This window comes from Phasianus colchicus, chromosome 1, assembly GCF_987193195.1.
Source record: "Phasianus colchicus chromosome 1, bPhaCol1.hap1.1, whole genome shotgun sequence".
NCBI lineage: Eukaryota > Metazoa > Chordata > Aves > Galliformes > Phasianidae > Phasianus > Phasianus colchicus.
Genome location: NC_143436.1, coordinates 127,704,339 through 127,729,206, shown reverse-complemented (window position 1 = coordinate 127,729,206; position 24,868 = coordinate 127,704,339). Strand labels below are relative to the sequence as shown.

The 24,868-nt window shown below is 34.4% G+C and overlaps 1 protein-coding gene across 1 annotated transcript in view; it reads left to right on the top strand.

The window, feature by feature from the left end:
- The window catches only part of STS (steroid sulfatase), a 96,268-nt gene that overhangs the window by 28,353 nt on the left and 43,047 nt on the right, over positions 1-24,868 (top strand). The window contains exon 8 of the mRNA XM_090126007.1: positions 23,372-23,509. Coding sequence (XP_089982133.1) covers positions 23,372-23,509 — 138 coding nt within the window. The remainder of the gene's footprint in view (positions 1-23,371; positions 23,510-24,868) is intronic.

The window sequence follows — 24,868 nt, the reverse complement described above, 5'->3', positions numbered from 1 at the left end:
ATGAAAGCCAGAATAACCACAGACTTTTAGGAGATGTGTCACACAAACTGTTTCAAACTGCAGGACACCAAAATATGACTTTGAATGATTGAGATAAATCAGATATAAAAATCTAGTAGTGATAGCATAGGAATTTTGGGAAAACTCAAGAGAAGAGAAACATGAGTTTCTTCTAGCATTGTCCTTTATTATAGGAGCATCAGAGCTAGCAAGGATAGACCAATTAGGAAACAGATTCTTGGCTAATTTAAACTAGTGTACAAATGCCAAATTTTGTCTCAGCTGAGGATCTGGTTATTTGGTGTAGTATATGTCTTATGAGACTCCTCTTTGGACAGATTGCATTTTGGCTCCAGGAGGGAGCAAATGTGTTTAGTTTCTCTGCTATTTTTTCCTCATTATTAATATGATGAAAGAAGGTTATGTCTGACATTCTAATAGAGGCTGAAGGAATAACATTAGACTTTTTTTTTTTTTTTTTTTTTTAATAGTTGATGAGAGCACTATTTCCATTAGCTTCCACTGAAAATTCCAGTCTTAATGAATCAACTATATCAGACAAAATACATTTATTCACTATATTATTGATGCCAGTAACCGTGATTTCCTGGAGTACTTCTTAAGGCATCAGTAGAAAAATTAAATGAAATTGTCTGGAAAAGCTGAAAAAAAAATGAAAACTATTAGCTTTCTACAAAGGGTTGTATTATTATTTGTTAAACAGAAATTAGTATTTATGCACAAAGGAATGTAATTTGCAAAATAAATAAGAATAAGCTATACCACATATAGCAATATGCTACACAATCCATTAATTAAAGATAGTACAAACATAATAAATAAATAATGAATGTATGGAAAACATGATTATAGTACATCATTAAAAATGTTTGATGTTTTCAAGGGAACCAATCACCAACTACAATTCATTTCTAATAGAAATTTCCAGTGTACAATTTGTTGAGTGTTGATAAATATCAATCCTTTATGGATGACTAAAAAGAGAAGAAAAAAAAAAAAAGAAGAAAAACCTAGAGGAGAACAACAGAAACAATGTTATGGTTGTCAAGTAAGAGTAAATGAAAATTTATATCAAGCTGGGCCATGAAATGCAAATTAAATATTGTCCCTGATTTGAGAGACCAATTAGTATCAGAAAGAAAGTTCTAGCTGTCATATGCAAGAGGGAGAACAATTTCTTTTCTAAAAGTAAGACAGAGAAGTCCACTCTGACTAAGAATCCTAAATGAAAGACAGTTCACCCTTTTTATTTGTTTATTTATTTAAATTAAATTACCTAATTGGGCAATAATTCAATTGAAAGACAATCTCCATGCTAGGAGGTGAAAAACAGATATAAAGCTTAAGTAAAATACTCTATTGAATGTTTCATGTTTGTGACTTATTAAACCAACATTGAAGAGTATGATTACAGTCCATGTCAAAAATAGTAAATACAAAGTATTTGAATAAGCTTTAGGTCTGTGTATTTTTACTATTTTTGCATACTGGGATGTGCTTAACAGAATTCAATGTTTAAAGCATTCATAGTTACAATGTCACTGTATGTGACATGCCTTAGAGAGTTATTCTCTGGATAATAACATTAAATTTGTTTCAATGTAGGCTAAGCACCTTATTAATGCTATTAATTATAATTCAACTGAGAGTAGATAAAATAATCTTGTAGTCTAAAATGGAAAAAGAAATGATGAGTGAATGAACAGAGTGTTATATTTCTTTTCCTTCCTCTCTTCTTGCATTCTTTCATTTCTAATTCAGTATAGGAAAATAAATGGATATTTTCAGATTTTTTTTTTTTCTCTAAATTGCATAACACTAATTTCATTAGTGTTAGCACTGTGAAGAGTTCTGAAGCCCTCTGTGAACTTGTATGTAAGCTGCATGAAGACAGACTAATTCAACACCACTTTTGGAAATGGCTGTTTATTGTTCTGTTTACTGTAGTAAGCCTACTAACCAGTTTTTAATCCTTTGTGGAACAATCAATGGTGAATGTCTGAAGTGTAAAAATGTCTCAGAAACTGTAGTTTGGCACAAGCTGGGTTCCTGTAAGGTAACTATGCTGGATGTCTTTATTATGAGAATGCCCTGCAAGCTGGAAAAAACGTAACTGCTTCTCTGCCATATTCTTTTACTGTGTATTAGGATCAAGTTATGCCAAGATGCAAAAAATTTGCCATCTGATGTTAATTAGAATAAGAGGAGTGGGATCTTAATGTGTCTTACTTCAAGCATGTGGTTGAAATGTCTTAAAAGGTTCAGTAAAATTCTATATTGTGAGAGTAGCTCCATGTCTCCCCAGTAGAAAAGAGATAATAGAGCTACTGAAGGAAGTCCAGCAGAGGTCTGCAAAGGTGATTTACAGGACTGGAGTCTCTCTCCTATGAGGAAAAACTGAGAGTACTGGGACAATTCAACATAGGGAATAGAAGGCACAGGAGGATTTCATCAGTATCTACAAATACCTGAAGGAGTGGGCAAGAAAGATGAAAGACTCTTTCTGTGCCTGCTGACAGGAAAATTGGGTACAAACTGTAGCACAGAAGGTTCCATCAGAAAATCAGAAAGCACTTACTTACTACGGAGCACTGGCACAGGTAGCTTAGGGATGATGTAAAGTCTCCTCCTTGGAGATATTCAGATGCTGTATGGACATGGGCGTGGGCAACCAGTCTGAGTGAGGTGCTGGACCAGAGGTCTGTTCCAACCTTTAACCATTCTGTGATTCTTTGAGATTTTCAAGAAAAAGGGAAAGAAACTATTCTCTAAAATTGATTTATATCTTGAAAACAAATCAGGCAATAACTTCTAAGAGATAGTCTGGAGGAACCAAGGAACTATTCACTGAAGAAAACAGAAGCAAAATGCATTATGTTACTACAGTGATTACAGATATTGAGGATGCTGATTATATCTTAAATAGGTTTTCCTTACTAAATTGTACACTGTTTTCTTGCTGTATCTAATGATGGACAAGCAAAAATTAAGATGTGAAATGTAGAACAGAACTTGTAAACCCTAGCTCTTTTAAATGAAATCTCACTATATTTCAATAGGTAGAGTTATTCAAATTTACACTAGTATAATTTGTAGAAACATCAGTAATCAGAAACTTTCATTACTGTAGAGTTTATGTAAGACGAACACTAGCATGCTAATAATCTCCGATTGAATGAGTTTAAGTAAAGACACCAGGAAACAATAAAAAAAGGAAGAGATTTCACTTCCTATTTATTTATCAGGGAGAAATAAAGATTGCAGAATAATCTCACATTTGGATTATAATAGTGATCCATTTTAGAGTTGAACAAAGTAAATATTTGTGTCTAAATGCAAAGAAAGGACTTCAGAAGTAAACAAAGAAATAAACCACAGATGAGGAAACAATCATCTAAGGACTGATCTTTTTCTTAAGAGTATTCTTTTGTGCATTTTTTGTTGTTGTTTTTTTGTGTGTGTGTGTGTGTGTGTTTTTGTTTTTGGCTGAAAATCATACAATAGAATTGAATCTTTTTTTTTTTTTTTTCTCTTTTGTCCCTAATTTTATGGTCTTGTATATAATCTGAGTTCCTATTTACCTTATTAATTAATTTCCTTTCCAATGAATCACCAAATTTTGATGACTGAATATTTGTTTTTTAAATCACTATTAGAAAATTGTAAAGACAAATATAGGGTAATGTAAGGTAAATGGTTCAGAAGGGATAACTGTCACTACAGAATTCAGTAGCCTTTACTGAGTAGTTCATGTGGAATCCTTAACCTTGGCACCTGGATCATTGCTCTGGATCAGTCTTTCACTGAGAGCACTGTCCCTAATTTTTAAACCAATAGTATTAATGTAATTGAAACCTTGGGTATTAATGCAGGATTAATATGTATATGTTTTAAAAGATAATACACAATTTCTGTGATCATTCATGTTGATCATTTTCTCCATTTTTGACTTGTGTTCAACTCTGAAGTGAAGTAAATCAAAGTTCTAAGTGGGGACTATTGCAATGTAGTACAAGAAATTTGTATTGACTATTTTTTTCTCAGACTCCACTGTTTTAGTAATAGATTGGTAATAGTAGAACATTTCCAAAAATAATCTCAAAGCTATTTCTGGAAAACCATAAGATATTTATGGAAAGGAAATCTAAATATGCTCACAACTAATTTAGTAAAATACTTGCTCTGGGGTAGGTATCATAGTCTAAAGCACTCACAAAACAAAACATAGGGTAGCATGTAACGTGTCTTCTATTTCTTAGTAAAAGTATTTTCCTTCTCATTTTAAAAGTTATTTTACAAGCCTATTGGCTCTTACACTTGACCTATTTTTTTAATTACAATGTAATTGTATTTAATTTAATTGTATTCTTAGATTTTTTAATATGCTTTTTTAATATATTTTTTTTCCTTTAATATGGTAGGAAAGAGTAGTATCTTTTATTCTTCTGAGAAACAGAAATAGTATCGGTAAGTTTCAGCTGAAACCTATGTCTTTTCATTAATATATAATTGTTAATGTCGGTTATTGTGAATTACCACAGCTTTATTTTAATAGATAGCAAAGTATTTGTGTGCTTTCAAACCCTATTTGGAATCCTACTCTCTTAGTATCAGTCTAGAAATATATCGTAAATCTTTTCATAAGTCTGAATTGTGGTAAAAATCAAAGTAAATGATAATATGAAAGAAAAAAAGCGTTCTTAGCACTTTTTGTAAAACAATGAATTAGCTATTCTTATTTTTTATCCAGAAAAAAAAATCTTGTACTTTAGATCTTTGCAAGATGAGCCTAATTTGCCATTATTTTTCGCTTGATGTAGTCATTTGTAACAGTGCAAAGTCAATTTAAAAGATAATCAAAGCAGAATGATACCACCATATTATAGATGATAGATAATCAGACTTAAATTGTTTTATCCAGCTATGATGAATGTGACATAATCTTAGCTGAGCCTGAAAACTTAAAAGATGAAACAGAAGTTCTGGAGAGTGATACCTGGCATGTCTCTTGACCTTGCTTTTCTGAATTGATACTGGTATATGCGAGAAGTCTAGGTTTATTTTTAAGTTGTTTGTGTTATCATTAAAGATGTTCATCCAGTAACTCTAGGAATAAGGTATGAAGCCAGTTAAGTACTTTATGAATAGTATTTTCCCACTCTAATCTTACATCCTGCACTTACTCTAACATAAGAGACTGGTTTTGTTTTATTTTCAGCTAAGATAGTAGTTAAGCTCTTGAAGCACATTAAGTCTTCAGGTCAGATCTGGGAAAATTGTCAATAAGAATGCAGATTAAATAAATTTGTAGTTCTGCCATTTATGATGTGGATGCTTTCCAGTTGTGATCTGGGCTAAAACCCAAACATGTCTTATATGTCAGTAAACAATAATGACTTTCAGTCACTACTGAACAGGACTGAATTTAAAAGGTAAGTGATAGAAGACTCCTGTTTACTCTCTGATAAGCCTCCTGAGCTATCTAATCCTCCTTAAGTACGATTTCCTTTTTCTATAGTACACCTTTGTACAAAGCAAATCTCCTTGTAACATTATTTACAAGATTTTAAAGCAGTTTTAAGCAGCCATTCCTGTATCATTTTTTAATCGGCCAGATTTAAGTAATGTCTTAATAATGCATACTCCATGATAGAAAACTTCAGTGTAATGTAGCTTGTTGTAATAGCAGCACTGTGTTGTTCAAAATTTGTTACTATCTGCTGAACAGATTTCATTTGTATCTGATATGACACAAGTTAAATTATCAGCACAAAATATGCTAGTGTATTATTCACTTTACAAAAAAAGCAATACTACCACTTTCAAAATTTTAAAGTTTTTCTGTTAGTAATAAACTTCTGAAAATTGATCCTAATTAAAAAAAAAAACAAAACAAAACAAACAAACAAAAAAAAAAACCAACAGTGAAATGATATCTAATATTGTGATCAAAATGCTTCAATCAGTGAAGAAAAAGAAATACTTTATGCTTGAGATAGGCAAATATCTACTGGTAGGAGAAAGCTCACAACTTGTTTCAGATAACCCTGAGATAACAGAATACCAGAGATTCTCCAGACTATAAGAATATGGAAGTCTGCAATAAAATGGGCAACCAACATTTTGTTTGATCTACCACATAAATGATACGTTTTTTTGCTCCATGCTTGAGGTGGGTGGGGAGTCATCATCATTGGGATTGAGAACACAGTAAAGGTTTAAGCCAAAACTAATATGGAACGTAGTGACTTCTCTGTATACTTGGATGAAGGTTATACATAAACAGATAGTGCTGAAAAGAACTAAGAAACAAGGACACTGAATGGGGCTCATGTTACAGAATTAAGATTAACATCCTAAAGGTAGAGAATCTCAAAAATACAGACTGAGAACACAGTTTGATGGAAGCTAGTGAAGGTTTTGCTGATAATTTGACTCTGTATAACATTTTTAACATGGGTACTATGAAGCTGCTAAGTGGAATTACATTTCTTCCATCTCAAAGAAATACCAGAACTGTATAACAACCATAGAGAGAATTGGATCAGGATGAAAGACAGGGATGTGATTTATAACTCCCTTTTCTATCTTTGGAGATTGTGTCCCTATTTTGAACCTGAAACCTTCAACACTGACTTATGAACATGATTTTACCATCCTTTTTTTCCTCTATGCTTCGAACACTGAAAGCAGTATCTGTCAAGTTATTTATAGAGCATGCAATCAAGGTTTTCATAAAGAATGCAGTTGAGCTAGTAGGTGAAGTATGTTACTGTTACAGCTTACATATCAATGAAAGAAGCCTGAACGTAAAATAAAGAGGGAGAGAAACTGAAAGCGAGAATTTTTAATCTGGTTATTTAAACCTCCTCACCCACACCCCTTTCTTGTACCTTCAGACAGTTTTTTAATGGATTATCTAGTACCTCAATACAACTGATAGAGTGCATGAATACTTGTACATTTGTACAACTACACAAAAGGCACAAAATAACTTTGTCTTTTACAATATCCAGTTGTACAAAATGAGAAATATACATTTTTCTATGCTTGTGTCTTCTGATAGAATCTTTAACCATACAGTTATATGTAATTTCCCACTGGCACTTTGTCTTCTCAGAACAGATCCCCTTCTTAATGAGCAGCTATTCAACAGTAGATGTATTCTAGTTGTTAAATATGAATTTTCATGTTCTACTTTTAAAAAAAACAGTATTAAAGTTCTGTTTTGATAACAGTAGAAAGGCACTACAGAGGGACCTGGATAGACCAGGGTAAGTTTAGATTGGATATCAGGAAACACTTCTTTACAGAAAGGGTTGTTAAGCACTGGAATAGGCTCCCCAGGGCAGTGGTTGAGTCACCATCCCTGGATGTGTTTAAAAACTGGACGTGGTGCTCAGGGACATGACTTAGCGGAGAGTTGTTAGTTAGGGTAATACAGTTAGGTTGCAATTGGACTTGATGATCTTTAAGGTCTTTTACAACCTGAGCAATTCTATGATTCTATTTCATGATTCCATTCTGTGACATCTCTCATCTGTTCTATGACATTAATTGCGAGAGTATATTCTATAACAGATTCACAAATAGGCTTTTAAAGAAAGTTTTTATAATACAGGGAGATCTAATTAATATGTTCTGATGAAAAATTGAAACAGGTGATTTTAAGATTTTCTAACTGGAATAGACTGCCAGACACTACTAATCCAGCTCTGTATCCATAGTAAAGCATTATGACTTCCATTCAGAACACATAGAAGTGACAGAGCAGAGAAAGCAAGATGTTTACCTCTTCCAGAGTGGACCCATGTTGGAGTTAGGAAATGATTAGAATGTACTTCTGGACTCAGGAGCCCAATATTTCTTCTGCTCTGGAGAATTAAGTAGTATTTTTTAAATGTAACCAAATTCCTTCATCAAAATATGAACACAATTCTATGGGCAGTATCTATCTATGAGACTTCGGGAAATGTCTTCTAGCCTTTTATACTTTATTTATAACTGGCTACATCTCATTTAAGTGTAGAAAATAAATTAAAAAAATACCTGACCATTTTTGGAGAGAGACATGAGATTTTTTCTTACTTCTTTTGAAATGTATCTTAGTAATTTTGAGACCATACTATTAAAAAAAAAAAAAAAAAAAAAAGCAACTAGTTATTTGTGTGAAAAAAATAATCATAGATCAATATCAATTCTGTATTGTAGATTATGAATTCAGAGAAGGGTCATGAGGATGAAGGGCTGAAGTACCTCTTCTATGAAGAAAGGTTGAAGGAGTTGTGTACACTCAGTCTGGAGAAGAGAAAGCTCTGGAGAGACCTCTCTGTGGCCTTCTAGTAACTAAAAGGGGCCTGCAGCAATGTTGGAGAGAGAGTCAGGTTGTGTCCTGACAAGAGATAAAGGCTTTAAACTAAAAGAGGGTAAATTTAGATAAGACAATGGGAAGAAGTTCTATGCTTTGAGGGTGGTGAGGCACTGGAACAGGTTGTCCATAGAGGCTGTGTATGCCCAATCCCAAAAGGTATTCAAGGCCAGGCTGGGGCTGTGAGCAACTTTGTCTGTTGAGAGGTGTCCCTGCCTTTGCAGAGGTGTTGGAACTAAGATCTCTTCTAATCTAAACCATTCTATAGTGATTCTATAATTCTGTGAGTATTGTTAATTAGCAGGATGATTTGTATTAGTAAATTGACATGAAATTGAAATTTCTTTTCAAACTGCTGAATTACAGGGCTCAGATTCCTGGTGGTAATAAGTTCTTGTTGATGGAGTTGGTAGAACTGCCTTTTTGTTGACTGGTTTTTTGCTTCTTTTTTGGTAATACTTTTGATTGCTAAAACAACAATACTACGTAAGCACGCTAATAATACAAGATCATTCTTCTTCTAGTAAGTACTGTACATTTTGCATTACAAAAAGTTTGTAGGGATTTCCTATTTGGTTGTTTGGTTTTTGTTGCTTTAAAAAAAATATATTAAAAAAATTGTACCAGCAGATAGTAATTGACTTTTTAAGGTTTGGGAAAGTACAAGTGTAATGATGCTTGATGTCATCTAAATGGACTTGTGAAAGGATTTTTACATGGTTCTGCATCACATCCTTATCTCTAAATTGGAAAGAAATGAATTTGAAGGCTGGACTATTTGGTGGATGATTGTCATAGCCACAGGGTTATTGTCAGAAGCTGTATGTCCAGATGGAGGTCGGACAGGAGTGATGGTGTCCCCCACATGTCCATTTTGGGAGCAGTGCTCTTCAACATCTTTTTCAATGACATAGACAAGTGGGATTGAATGCACCCTCAGCAAGTTTGCTGATGACACTAAGCTGAGTGGTGCACTTACAAGGAAGGGATATCATACAGAGGGACATGGACACACTCAAAAAGTGGGCACAGGAGAACTTGCTAAGGTTAAACAAGACAAAGTGAAAGGTGTTGTACTTTGGTTGAGGCAATTCCAGGTGTGAGCACAGATGGGGAGAAAAACTCGTTGAGAGCAGCCCTGTAGAGAAGAACTTGGAGATACTGATGAATGAAAAGCTGGAGATGAGCCAGTATTGTGTGCTAGTAGCTTGGAAGGCCAACGGCATCCTGATGCACTGAAAGAGGTGTGACTAGCAGGGAGAGGGAGAAGACTGTCCACTTCTACTCTGCCTTTGTTAGGCCACACCTGGAGAACTGTGTCCAAGCTTGGGTCTCCAGTACAGGAAGTATGGGTAGTTGTTGGAGCACATCTGAAGAAGGGCCACAAAGATGATCAAGGGGTTGGAGCATCTCTCCTATGAAGATAGGTTGAGGGAATTGGGCTTGCTTAGCTTGTAGAAGGAAAAACTCCTGGGGGGCCTTGCTGCGGCCTTCCAGTACTTGAAGGGAGCTTACAAGCAGGAGTAGGTCTGACTTTTTAAGCAGTCTGACAGAGACAGACAAGGGGGAATGGCATTAAACTAAAAGAGAGGAGATTTAGCTTAGATGTTAGGAAGAAATTTTTTTACTCAGAAGATGGTTGTGGATATTGAATCCCTGATGGTCAAAGCCAGGTTGGATGGGGCCCTGGGGCACCTTGACCTAGTTACTGGAAAGCCTGGCCATGTCAGAGGGGTTGGAACTTGATGATCTTTAAAATCTCCTCTAACCAAAGCCAGTCTATGATTCTATGGATTAGTTAAGGGCAGGATGGCAGACTGACAGCTTTGATGTTATCCGGCTTTTTCCTCCACTATCTGATTGTAAAATAAGTCATTTATGTTTTGTTTCATGATGCTACTTAGGAAAAAATAATGTTGAATCTTTACTACGTTTTCTTTTCTTTTTTTTTTTTTTTAATGCTGTTGTTTTGGTTTGTTGTTTTTTTTTGTTTTGTTTTGTTTTGTTTTTTAACGCATTTCATTTAGTATACTCAAGATTTTTTTTACTATTTTGAAAAGCTTTCTTTTTGTTTTCTTTTTCTTTTTGGCTTACTTCCTGTAATTTGTATACATGTTACTCTTTTTAAATTATTTCCTTTCCGTATCCAGCAATGAAAAACTTTTTATAACATATCATCATGAAAGGCATGGTGTAGTAACCCTGAGAACACCCAACTGATGTTACATTAGCACAATATACAAAAGAACATCTGAAGTGCTGAATTGTTTTCTTGAGATGATAGAAGAGAAACTCCAAGATAATCATATCTCTTTCTTAGACTAGCGTGAAGTTGTATTCTAAAGCTTCAGTGGATCTTGCAGCTTGCTGCTATCAAAAATTGAGACAGAAGGGAGATAGATACCTCTTTTACCTCCTTTTCCCTAGCAAGCTTCCAAGGAAAGTATGGTAGGACTGAACAAAACAGAAGGAGGGAAAGCATCTTCCTCTTGTATCATGTGTCCTTTTAGCAACCTGCTGGGTGGATATCATGCTGCAGCATCATATTTAGTTTACTTGAAATTATTTGTAGTTAACTTGGCCCATAGGTGCTTCAGTTTGCATGGTTTTAAAATTAATCTTTTGTTTCTGTACGATGAAGGTAAAAGATTTAGGCTCTTAGATTTTAGCTAGTGATAGTGTTATTTGTGTGTTAGATATTAATTTTAATTCCATTTCTAAATCAGACTGGAATTTAAAACCAAAGCAGGCAAACAAGGAATAATAGAAATGCAAGCGTGCTTTGATCTTAAGGAACAGAGTGCCTTGACCCAGAAAAGAAACATGATTTTTTTCTTTCTGCAAGCCCAAATTTATCTTAATTCTAAATATTTGAAATAAAACAATAGCTTAATGTGTCAATATTTCAAGGAAGGTTGTGGAAGGTACTATTTTTGGCAGTGTGAAAAGTATGGACGCATTTAGGCCGTGTGAAAGATACCAAAATGATTCTTTCTAATTTCAGAATAGAGTTGATTAAGCAGACACAGTAAGTGAATAATGAATATGTTTTTTTTTCTTTATTTACAGTAAGAACTAATGTAATTTGTCTTGTAAAATCATTGCATCATACCGGAACTATTGCAATCAATTTAAAGAGTGTGGAACATTAAAAAGTGTAAAGAACCTTTGTCATTACATGTTTTTCAGGTGCTCATTTTGAAAGGTTTTGGGACTCCATAGCTCTGAATTTTATAAATCTGAAGTTAGAGTTTCTTTCTTCAATGAAGAAATTTTTTTTTTTCCATTTCTTCCTAACAAGTTTTGTCAATGAGAAGCCTTTAATGAATTAACTCAAAAACTTTCTATCAGAATTAAATGGTAAATACTATTGTATTTAGAATAGAAAGAGGGGATAGCAAATGAAATACTGTACCAGAGGGTATCAGAGGCTTTGAGACATGATGTTTGAAAATAGAACTTTTTAAAATAAAATTATTCACATAAAAACTGAGGTAGATTGGGATAGTCAGAACAGAAAAAAAGATTTTAACAAAATGTCTGTGGTAGGTCTGTTAGTATCTCTGAAAATAGGACTTTATTCCCTTTTGGTAGATTCTTTTATTTCCCTAATTGTCAAAAATGATCAAGGCCCACACAGTAGAATACGAATAGGAATACTGTTATAGTATTCTGGTCCCAAAATAGAGTTTTAAGACCAGGTTCCTCTGTCCCATGTTGATATGAAATGTCCCATTGATATAAGTAGTCAGGTTAACTTTAACGTATTTTCATATCTGCAATAATGGTTTTATCTTCCATTAAAGAAATTTCTGCCTTCCTGATGTGAGAGAGGTACACTTTCATCTAAGGGTAGAATTTGACCTTCTTTTTTTCAGCTCCTCATATAGTAAGAGCAGATAATATATTCTTTTCTTTCCTTTGTAGTTCCTCTTTGCTAGTTCTCCCAGTGGATTGTCACAGGAAATCACACTGTATTTTTTCCCTTCCTTTTGCTGCATTTCATTACTTGGCATCTCCTACAATGATCAGTCTCTGCTGATAATGGCTTGTCAGAACATTGTTGTTTAGATAGTTTTGGAAAGACTGGGCTTTAAAAAAGAGGGGAAATAAACTGTAATGCAATTGAGATTCAAAGGGAGATACCAATCTGACAGACTTTAATACTACATCTTCTTTATGAAGATGTGTCTTTTTAGATGAGCCAACAGATTTTTTTTTTTAAATTTAAACTAACCCTTCCTTTTATATGTAAATATTACCAAGTTCCATACAACTCGTGCATTAGCTATTCTTCCCTGAGATTTGAAGAGGACATCTTGTTAATTGAAGGAGAATAAGATTACATTAAGATCGAGATCTTTATATAGCACAAATATGTGTAAATATGTGTTTCTAAGTATCAGATATCCTGGTCGTTTATACTGTTTAGTTGTTTTACTTTGTTTTATTTTGTTTGTTTTGTTGGTGGTTGTTGTTGTTTAATTTTATTTTGTTTAAATACGTTTTTTTTAGGGACTTGTTTGGAAAAAAATTGAAGTGTGCACACAGAAAAGCAAAAGACCTGTCCTGATTTACACCTTTTCCTTTTTAACCATTCTGGGGCAGGTCTTCTGTTTATGTAAAATGATGTAACTACCCTGGAGTCAGTGGAACTAGGCTGAATTGAAATCAACAACCATGATATGGAAAGGTTTTGATGGCTGAAAACAATGCCATCACAGTCTTTCAAACAAACTGTATTTATTAGAGATTTGGCTATAGTAAGTAAACAATAATATAAAAAAAAAAAAAGTAGTTTGCAATAGAAGAGCAGTAAATTTTGTATCATAGTTTAACCATGCGGTCAGAAATGTAGCAGATAGTGTTCCTTTCTAATATGTGTAAGAAAATGTACTTTACTAGCAAAGCTGGCAAGGAAAAAGAGGAAAGCTGAGGCAGCTGCCAGCGACTCACAGGCAGGGAACAGTAGCATACAAATGTCAAATGCCCATTAGCAGGAAATTAGAGAGAAAACCAAAGCCAAAGGTAAGGATGATGTCTGTGCAGTTGAAAGTGGGATGAAATGTCCCATCTGTCTCTTGAAGTCCCGACTAGGGCCAAAATGTTAGGAGTTAAAATAATACAAGTTCCTTTGTATTTACCACACCACGTCCCACAGGACAACTTTGAACATCCTCAGCATGGTGTTAAGGGCAAAGTGCTGCTTGAATTGCTTTTTTAAACCAGTATAATTTTAATAAGGCACAAAATTGGCAGGTGTCCCTATAATCCTGTAACACTTCTATGGGATTTTATCCTGAGTGTTCTTGCCAATTTAGAACTGAGATAGTCAAGCCCAATATCCTAGATTTCTCAGTAATTTTCAACTTTTGTGCAGTTCTACTGTAGTTCATCAGCTGGCTGCTGCAAGTACCTCCACATACTTTTCATAAAAAGTGATTGACTGGTTTTAGCAGATAAAGAGAACTTTGAGGTCTGTCTCAATAGAAAATGTTGGAGAATACTATCACAGTTCTTTTGCATAACATAAGCTGATTTGCTGATATGACATTTAATTACTTCCTTTGTTGTGTACAAACCTTAGGAATACACAGAATGAGAATAGAAAATAATTGTTTTGACCAGAGGACAGTGGTGTAATGAATACACTCTCCAGAAACATGTATACAAATGCTCTGTCGTACTTTTGTGATATTTAATTGTTGAATCTTGATAAGGATAATTAGTTACTGAGTACAGCTAGCCACGCTTTTCTACTGTCTTTGAGTGCAGAAATCTATTTGCTTTTGATAAATTCTCATTGCCTCCAATACTGAAACACCAGTCTGTTATGGAAGCATTCATATGAAATGTTGAGATTGTAAACGTCTTCTGTTCAAGAATGTCTATGTGCAGCTTCCATAGATTTGATGTTAAGGATTCAGAAAGAGTTAGTCCCCTGAAAATACATGCAGTAATACAGATGTACTAACCCTCTCTAATCCTCTGTAACTGCCTCTCACTTATAGAATAGCACCCTTCCCATAATTTTGAAATATTCTCTTTGGGACTTCCTAGTCATTGCTTGCTATCTGTGCCTTGAAGAGTTTACCTTAGCTATAACATTCCCTTCCTCAGATTTGCAGTTAGATTACTTTGTTTCTTGTATATATGTTAGTATTTCAACTGGTCTGTAGTGTTACTTAGGTGAATAATCTTTCCCCTTTCAAATTTAACTTTCAGATTTATCCTTAAAAAATAATCTTAGTGGGATTCTGGTATGCAAAGCATAGCCTTTCCAGAAATGCTTTGCATTCTTCTCACAACTCACACTGGAAATCTCCCAACTTCCTTTTCTGTAACTTCCCATTACAAACCAAATGACAACTAGCATTTGTATTGTATCTGAACATTAGTAAACTTAAGTTAGTAGCTATGTTAGTAATTCTGCATCAGGTTTTGCTTTATTCATGAGTACAAATTAGGTAGAGAAAAGAAACAGATTGAAGATCTCAACGCCCTCATTCCATCATTTTTTGGGGAGCATTAAATACATCTTTACCTCAACTTGAAACCTCAAGTTGTTCCAACCTAATCTGAGACTGACATATTTATCTTTCCTAGACTTCTGAACAGAAAAAGACAGCTTGTATTCTTTTCCTGTAGGCATCTATTTTAACAATGAATACTGTTGTGAAACTTAAGCAAAAACTTTCTTAGTCTAATCTGGATTTCCTTTTTTTTTTTTTTTCAAGAGTACTTAGATGAATTAAGGATTTAAAGTCTTTTGGCCTTAAATTTTCTTGATTATTCTCACCTCCTAAAGTTTAGAATGTCATCTTGAGTTTACAATGGAGTTTACATTCTATGGTGGAAAGTTCCCCTGAGAACAATTTTCACAGTCAGACATTCTTTCTTATTGGTATTAAAAGTGTCAGTACAGAGATTCATTTACTGCTAGTGTGATTTGGAGACAGTGATTGCACAGTAGACTTCAAGAGTCTTAGGGCACAAAAGGCACTGAGTTGCCCCAAAGCACTTAGAGAACTAGGTGACCTGAATAGCCTGCATAATGATAGGGAAAAATGGAGATATCGTGTCAAGAGGGCAAAAAAACAAGAGTCTTCCATTCTGTGTGTGAATTAATGAACAGCTACCTTCATATAAGATTGGATTTCGACAATAATTAAAATCAGAAAGCTGCAAAATGAAAATAATAAAGATTTAATGATGAATGCTAATCAGATCCTGATAAAAATACTTTTTGCTTTGTAGTATACAATGTCTAAGCTCAGTTTCAAATTCAGCAAAGATGAAAAAGTTTGTCTAGTGAAACATGAAAGGTCAAACAATTTTATGGAAGTTTCAGTTTTGTTTGATAAAAGTTATAAAAATGAAACAAGACACTGACATATAACTTTTTTTTTTCTTTTTTTTCCCCGAAAAGTGCAGAGGATTAAAATATAGTATTACATTTGCTTACCTGTTTAAAATTATTCATATTTTAATCTGACAAATTTTTGGCATTATGCATTTGGATCTAAGAATATGTACATATTCAATTTAAATCTGACTCTAATAAAGGTTTAAACCTTTGAAGATATAAAGAAGTGTTTCTTTTATCACTCTTCAGTTATCAATTATCATAAACTTTTATTGAAATGATCAAACAGTTGGAGTCTTAATTTCATCTGACAGTCTAATTAAAAAATGAATAGTATCCTTTGATTGCCATTACAGTTTAACTAGACCCTTTCCAGAATTTGGAGGAAAATACAGGAGATCCTGGGGAAGTAGGCAGTATACTTTGCACTATGCATCTTAGTTGTACAGACAAAATTGCATCTTATTCTCAGAATTAAGATGCAGATTTACCCAAAAAGTTATCACATCTGTCATGAAAGCTGCAAATGTAATGGACCTTCTAAAATCTCATGACTATCACTCATATTTTAGCATTTTAATCAGGCTAAGAATGATGATTTTCATTAGCCTTATGTAGAAAAGATAGATGTAAGGTCTAAAAGTGAGCTTTATGCAATGCACTTATCAGCGCTTTATTATCTAAATATTAATAGGAAGATGGCTACCAAAATAGCTATACTTTTGACCTCTAATAATCCCCAAAACTATATCATTAGTGTTTTACTATCAATGTGAATATTAAAACCTTGTTATCAATGTAGCAACTGTACTTACAGCTCTTCACAACCACAGTAGCCACAACTTAATTCTCAGCTTTATTATCCATGTATATGTCTATAAGCGTAAAGTATTGTTTCAACTTTCACACTTACAAAACAAGTTGAATCCCATATGAATAGGAAAATAAGAGATACAGTAGGGGAAAATATATATATATATTACTAGGGGAAAATATATATATATATCTTGTGCGTAATTGAGTCAAAATGTGATTGATTTCTTCTTAGTTGCTACGCAGCGTATGCATAATCTGTTGTACACTATGCTGAAAACTCATCCTGAGGTTCTGAAAGAAACATTATAAGACTATATAAACAGTCACGAGCCAATTCAAGCTTACAATTGCAGGGCAAAATCATACTGATTAGCTAACCCTACACCATTTACCTTGTTATATTTTTTAGAAGATGGTCTTTCTGTGAGCGCTTACACCGACTATACTTGTCTGATATTCTACATATAATCTTGACCTATCTTCTTGCTGATTTGAAGGTAATTTACCTTGCAGTTTAGATAATTGAATCTGAGCCTCACCTTCCCATTCTGTGAAAAAGAAATTCAGAATTTCTGGGGCCAAATCATTCATCTTAAGAGAGCTGCATGTAAAAACATTGATTTTACTTCATTGGCTTTAAAAGGTGGTGTAGTAAGTATCTCTCATATAGATGTGGATACTGATTGTAAATTGCATCCAGTATGCATCCATGTAAAGCTTCCTTGTGCAACCAGCAGGGTTTCAGTGTAGGATTCATCAGTCGTACCTTATTTGAACTTCCAGTAATGACAGATCTGAACTATCTTTCATTCTGGAGGGGTACTGTGGAGAAAAAAAAAAGCAATCTACCTTGATTTCAAAATCATTTTACAGTTGGACTAGATGATATTGTAGGTTCTTTTTCAACCTTGTGATTCTATGATACCATGATCAAGCAGATAGATAAAGAATTTATTTAGATTATCAGTGTATAATATGAGGGAAAAAAAAAGAAAAAAAAAAAAACAAAAAACTACAATTGGAGCAGTTATCTAATTAATTATACATATAGTACTAATACTGTAGAATGTGTTTACAACTGTTTCATACCCAAGGACAGTATCCAATTATTTTGTCATTTACAAATGCTGTTTCTTATGAATGTTTGAATAGGTAATACATGATGCGTATATTATGATACATCAATCATGTAGGATTCATGTAATTTACACATTACTTAATTCTTCACGTGCTCAGAGATCCCTGTAATATGTACATCCTGAGGTAGAATAACTCTTACTCAGTTGTCTTTGCAGAGGCTTCATCTGTTTGTTCTTACTCCTGTTGATGTAGTTCCCAGCTGTTGCATAGGCCATCTGAGTCTCATCTTCTTGAGAGAAGAGAGCATACACATGAGAAGGCCCTACTGAAATAAACCCCTAAGTAGGACCCCACTTATCTATTCTTGAGTGCCTAAGAAGTCGTATTTTTTTCCCACTTAGAAAAGGCCACTAAATTATCATACAAACTGCCTTGGTGACATCAATTCTGCTGCAGTTACTCCATCTGTGTTTGACTCCATAGTTGACTTTTTCTCATTCTGCCACCACATGATCTTGTTCCCAGGTAGGAATAAACCAGTTCTTCCAAACTATGGCTTCTTTTTTGTTATATATATTGTTATATATATAATATAGTGTGTGTGTGTGTGTGTATTTATATATATATATATATAATCATGTATTTTGTGATATATATTGTTATATATATTGTTATATATATTATATACATAATCTTGTTCCAAGATTAGCAACTACTAGAACAGTAGAAAGGAACTTTAGATATGGGGTCAGTGTCTGCAGACTATCAAGATATCAGCAGAGAAAAAAATTGACTTCAGACCAACTCTTCTGTTGTCCCATAGACTGAATGTTTCCTCAGTAGTGCCAATATTTTAAGTGCATTCCCAGATTTTGCCCTTGAGTTTAGTTAATTGGAAAGGAATCCAGGTCAGAAAATCCAAGAAATCTTTGCTATGCAAGCAGAAATATATAAAGTGGTGATGATTGGATTTACCATAAATGTACACTCCTGCTTGTCATGGTATTATGATTTTTGGTTATTGGTATTCCACATCATAACATCATGAAGTGCACTGAGAGTTAAAAAGTTAATGTTCTAGTCATGGAACCAGGCCAAACCAGCCTGTAAACCATTGACACTGCTCCTAATTAAAACACTGATAAAGATGCACTTTTTCAAAACAAGATGCTACTTGGGTTAGCAGAATGTCCTTTTGACATTGAAAATTCCACTAAACTATAGTAGTAGAAACTTTGCACATTTTAAATCTCAGCTTTATACTTTGAAGAAGACTTTGCTGTACAGATTGTATCCATAATGTAACTTTATAAATAATGTTAGCACAGTGAGACTGATTCAAGACTTTCAGCTGAATCTAAACTTTGCTTTCTTCCTACAGGAATTATTACATATTTTAAAATTACTTATGTATTTATTTTCTCTTCTAATCAGTTTATTAGCTGTTACTTTCTCTCACCGTTGAGGTTCATATGCTAGTGCTGCCTCTATACAGAGTCATGTCTTTTAGGTGAGTGCATTCAATTAATGGACTACTTAATGTTCCATACTATCAATCTATTACTTTGTCCCAGAATTTCCACTTCCTAGTGGTTGTATTATAGCTCTGAATGTTAAACAAGTTTCATGCAGAGTTTATGTACTGCTCACCATATGTGCAGCAACTTCTTATTTTGCTGTCAGTGGTTTTATTATTTTCCATCTTTACCTCTAGTGTTGTGCTCAATGAGTGGGTCTGAAAGTGATAATTACTTCCCCACTGCAGAGACAATCTGATTTACATATTTATCAAGGGGAAACTGTACAGCTTTAAGCATATCACAAAACATTTGCATATTTATAACCCAAAATGTGCAAAAGCTAAAATTAAGATATGGATGTTTTGATCTCAGTTACTAAGCTGATTTTTATACAAAGGTTTTAGTCAGTGTACTTTTATAATCAGATCAGTACATTAAAGAATGAAGTCTCTTTTTTATTACACAAAATCAGTGTAGAGATTAAAATGTTTGTTAACTTGTTAAAGTTAGTGGGCAGAAGTTGCAACATTAAGTCTTTATAAGGTGAAAATATTAGCCTTTGAGCCTGGAAGAGATGATGGGGTTACCTTAATTTAATTCCTGTACCAGGAAGAAGGTCCCAAGAAATTTAATATGTAGTGGATATTTAGCTGAGTGACATCATTATCTTTTATGGGAGCAGTATAGGCTTCCAGATATTTATACATGCAGGGGTTATGTGTAGAAAGTTATGCATGCATTCAAAATACTCTTAGCTTGTCACTCTCAGATGTAAGCCCCTTCAGCCTTAAAACATGTTTCTTGTCATTCTGATTAGTTACGCTATTCAAAAGCAAACATTAATATCAGCAGGGAATTCTGAAACATAAACTAAACGGAAGAAAAGTCTCTAGACAGAGATGTGATAGCCGATCTTCCCAGATCAATCTTTGTCCAATAATTATCTAAAGCTTACTATAAACTTCTGGGTTTGACAGTCAAGTGAAAATGTGCTGAGTGGGATAAAAAGTTCTATTAAAAGAAATTTCCTTTGTCATGAACTGTCTTGTCCTTGGTCATCTGTAAACCTCCTTCAGAATCTTACTGTTTCTTTGAATCAAGCAAACTGTTTTAAAGCTCTCCTAATGAGTTGAGAGATCTTCTTCCTAATGCCTACACTACACAGACGTATTCTATAGTCTATATTCTAGAGCTTTTTTTTTCCCCATAATTTCATCAAGATTCTACATTATTTCAAATACAGGTAACCCTTCTGTCCTATTGACTTCAAATGACAGTAAGCTAATTATAAGGCAAATACATTTTTCATACTCTTGCTTGACTAGAAGAAATTTCTGAATTGTTAATACATTTGTAACACTTTATTGTTCAGTGTTTGTGCCATGTATTCAAACGAATAGTCATTTTTTATGTAATGTGATGTGTGTGAGTATAGAGGGAATCTTACACAGTTAAAAACTTCAAAAATTAATTTGAGCGTTATATAGGTAGGTTTAGCTTCTGTTTATGCTCGTGTTAGTCAAGTTGAATAGTGGTATAGTGCTCTCTGTTTCCTCTTAAAGAGTAGAGTCAATTGCTCTCATCATTTTTACGTATCACTCCACTGAAGTCAGCGTTTTCACTTTCACAGTGAAACAATTCTATAATTTAACATAGCTTGAAATGAGAGTGGAGAACAGAATGTGGAGAGCTCAGCATATTTCAGAAGAAGCTTTGCTTAAATTTTGAAACATCATCTTAATTAAAACAAGCAACATCTTAACGCTATTCTGTTATTTTATTTATTTATTTATGTATGTATAAACGAAAGAGCATTGTCTAATGATCAAATGTCTTTGACTCAATGTTAGCCACTGAATTGGAATACACATTTCTAGAATGGCAAGGAGGAGAAGGTTGACTTAAATTATAGTTTCTCAGTAGGTTCAGAATTTGTGCAGTTGTTTCATTGTTAGATTTATTTTCTTGTTTGGAATGCTGTCTTTCAAAATCTGTTCTGTTCAAACCTGAAATATGTAAGCAGTGGCATTCACAGAAATCAGTATGGACCTTAATTTTTTAGAACAAGACTTTCAATTCAGAGATAAAGATAAAGAATCTTTCTATTTTTATTAATAGTTTCATACACTGGGGATTTCAAGCCGTCATTGCTTAAACTGAGCTACAGTTTTCCAAGTGTTTTGACTTATTTATCCCACAGTTCCATATTCTGGATAAACATTTTACTACAAACTTTTTACATTTGTATTTTGTTCAGTAACCAGGAATGGGATTCAAACAGGTCAGCTAGGCATGCAGAAACCCCATTCTTTTAATCATTGATCACATATGATGACGTAAAATACATATGCAGTCATATTTTGTGTGAAGCAAGTGTTACCATCTTACTCTGATCACATTTAGCTGTCTGGATAACCTAACTTGTTCCAGTGCTCTGTCACCCTAATCAGAAAGAAGTTATTCCACATGTTAGTACAGAGCTTCCTATGTTCAAGTTTTAGGCCTTTACTCCTTGTCCTATCACTCCGCACCCTTGAGAAGAGCCTGGCCTCATCCACTTGCCTCCCACCTCCCTTCAAACAGTTATGAACATTAATCAGATCCCCACTCAGTCTGCTTCTTCCCTGGCTGAACAAACCCAGGTTACTCAGCCTCTCCTCATATGGGAGATGCCCTTTGTGGACCCCTGCTGGACTCCTTCTAGGAGATCACTGGCTTTTTTGATCTGCAGAGCTCAGAACTGGACACAGTATACTAAACGTGGCTTCACAAGTGCAGATTAGAGTGGGAGGATCATCTCCCTCAGCCTGCTGGCCATGCACTTTTTAATGCACCTGAGGATATCATTGGTCTTCTTGGCCACAAGGGCAGATTGCTGGCTTATAGCCAACCTCTTGTCAACTAGGACTCACAGGTTCTTCTCTGCAGTACTCCTCTCCAGCAGATTGACCCCCAGTATGTACTATGCATGCCGTTATTCTGCTTCAGGTGCAGAAGTGTTCTTGTTAAACCTCATTAAACCCAGAAAGTTAGAAGGATTGTGAGGCCCTGCTTTCAAGGTTCCTCCTAGCCCAACTCTCCAGTCTCTGTAGGTCTTGTTGAATGGTAGCACAGCCTTCCAATGTGTAAGCCACTTCTCCTAGCTTTTTGTCATCAGCAAATTTGCTGAGTTTGGACTCTCTCCTTTCATCCACATCATTGATAAAGATGTTGAACAAGACCAGAACCAGCACTGACCTGTGAGAAACATCACTAGTTACAGGCCTCAAAAATTATCTTTCTATGCTTTGGGATACCTGAAGAATAAGGTTAAAGCTCATTTGCAGGCTAATGTGTGCTATATTATTATTCTTTGGTTAGTTTCCAAGGCCAATAATTTTAGATTCCTAATCAGTATTAAATTCACTGGAGCAAGTTACAAAGGGTTACAAAGAGTGGCTTCACAGTCATTAGTACAGAATCCCTCTTTAAAGAATTCAGTCTAAATAAATGTAGATGTATGTGAAGTGCAAGACTCCTCTGCTGTGCCAAGGGAAAGAAGTCTTTTGTGTAATTGAAATGTGAGGACCGTCTCTGTGTTGGAATTTCAGAACATAACCATGTGGATTTTTCTTTTAATTATGTGCACATGCGTTACCTTGCATATTAAAAGTTTAATAGATGTCTATTCTTGTATGACAACAAATTAGTGACTAATTAGTAGGCTTGATCATGAAAGCATGTTGCCTCGAAAACCATTCCATACCTTAATTTGCCGTTTTTGTTTGTTTGTTTGTTTGGTGAGAATTTCTTATTCTAGCATTCATACAGATTTTTGCCATGTTGCCTCTATGGGTTGCTAGGCAGCACAGCTTTACCCCCAAACTCTTAACTGTATTCTGTATACTGAGACTTTCAGAAACCTCAACGGTTTCTTGCTGTGGGTTTTTTGTCATTGAGAGCAACTGCTTCCAAGGATCACTGGCTCTCTGTGGATTAGCTCAGTTTTCCTTTGTACACAAATCTTCTCATATTATACTTCAAGAAACCCTGCTGCAATGGAATCACAGTCTTGACTGAAATAGGCTGTGTAAAATTATCCCCTACTGCATACTGTATGTTGCCAATTACTATGTGCATTTTTACATGCCACGGTTAATTAAAACAAGCCACCAAAAGGGACTATGTTTTCTTATTATTATTATTGTTATTTGTTTTTAGGACAGATTCTGGATGTGCTGGAGAATTATAATCTGAGCAATGGATCCCTTGTATACTTTTCGTCTGACCAAGGGGCTCATATTGAAGAAATCTCTAGTTCTGGAGAAGTCCATGGAGGTTACAATGGCATATATAAAGGTGAACGTTCTCTGATTTTTTTATTTTTTTAAATTGTGTCAGAAAATACTGTCTTGTTTTTATTCCAAATCTATAATACCCTCTAGGGTCAAAAATTTCAAAATTCAATTTCTTAATAGTAAACTGCTCATGACTTTCACACTAAATCCAAGCATAGGCCGTAAATATAATGAGTTGACTCATCAAATACAGCAACTCAACCAGATTATGTGCTCAGTGAGAACTCTGTGGAGTTGTATTACTATCAAATAGTTTCTTGAATTGGCTAGATACCTAGATGTTAGAAAGATGTTAGTTCATAGTACTTTACTAGATAGCAGAACAAAAAGGGAAAAATATTGTTTGTGAGCCATGAGAAATCATAAATAGGAGCTTAATACAATGGAGTGAGTGGGAATCACACAAAGAGATGACAAAGAGAAGATAAGAGGACGGGTATTGTGTTCACTGCAGAAAATGTAAAAATAGAGAGTTATGTTAAAAACTAAAATGAGGAGTTGGATTTAGTTTGGGATAGGCAAGTTCCACAACATCCAGAGAAGATTTCAGAAAAAAGTCAGAATTGAAGAAGATTTTTTTGAAACTAATGCCTACCTATTGAGTTAAAGTCCCATTTGGAAATGAAAAGACTTTAATTAGGGGAGTTTTGTTTCTTCAGTACAGATCTTAAGAAAATTTATACTCCAAAATCTATTTGTTCCATGAAGGACTAGAATGTGTTTAATGTCTACCTTATTGCTATACACTTTCTCCTTGTGATATCACCCAATAATACTGAAAGGAACTGTTTACTGCAATATGGTGATCATTTAGAAAGAAAAACTCTTGCTTAGAAAACAGCCTTTCTCGTTTTGTCAATTCTGATATCTCTGGTTAATATGATCCCTTCAGTCAGCAAGAATGTAATGCGTGTCTGAATACTTTTGAGAATGTGTTTTCAACATGGGAATAAACAAAATTATTAACAGCAGTTTGGTTTTGACAAAGGTAGAGAAAAAGATAATAGAATGGGAGGAGGAAGAATGTGAAGATGCAGGAATTATGCTTGATTGCATGGTTATAACATTTGGTCAGGGATTGGTTATTGCAATCAGGTCTATCAAGTCAGGTTTGGTCAGGGATTGATATTACAGAACCATAAAATTACAGAGCAATTAAGATTAGAAGGTGCCTCTTTACTCTCTTCAGAGCAGAGTTGGCCAGAGAGAGTTTCTGATGGCTGTGTCGAGTCAAATTTTGAAAATTTCCTGTGATGAAGACTCCACTAAACTCTCTGGGCAACTTTTTCCAGTAGACACTGGAGCATCCTTACCATAAAAATACTTTTGCTTGTGTTTTAAAGTAATTTCTTATGGTTCA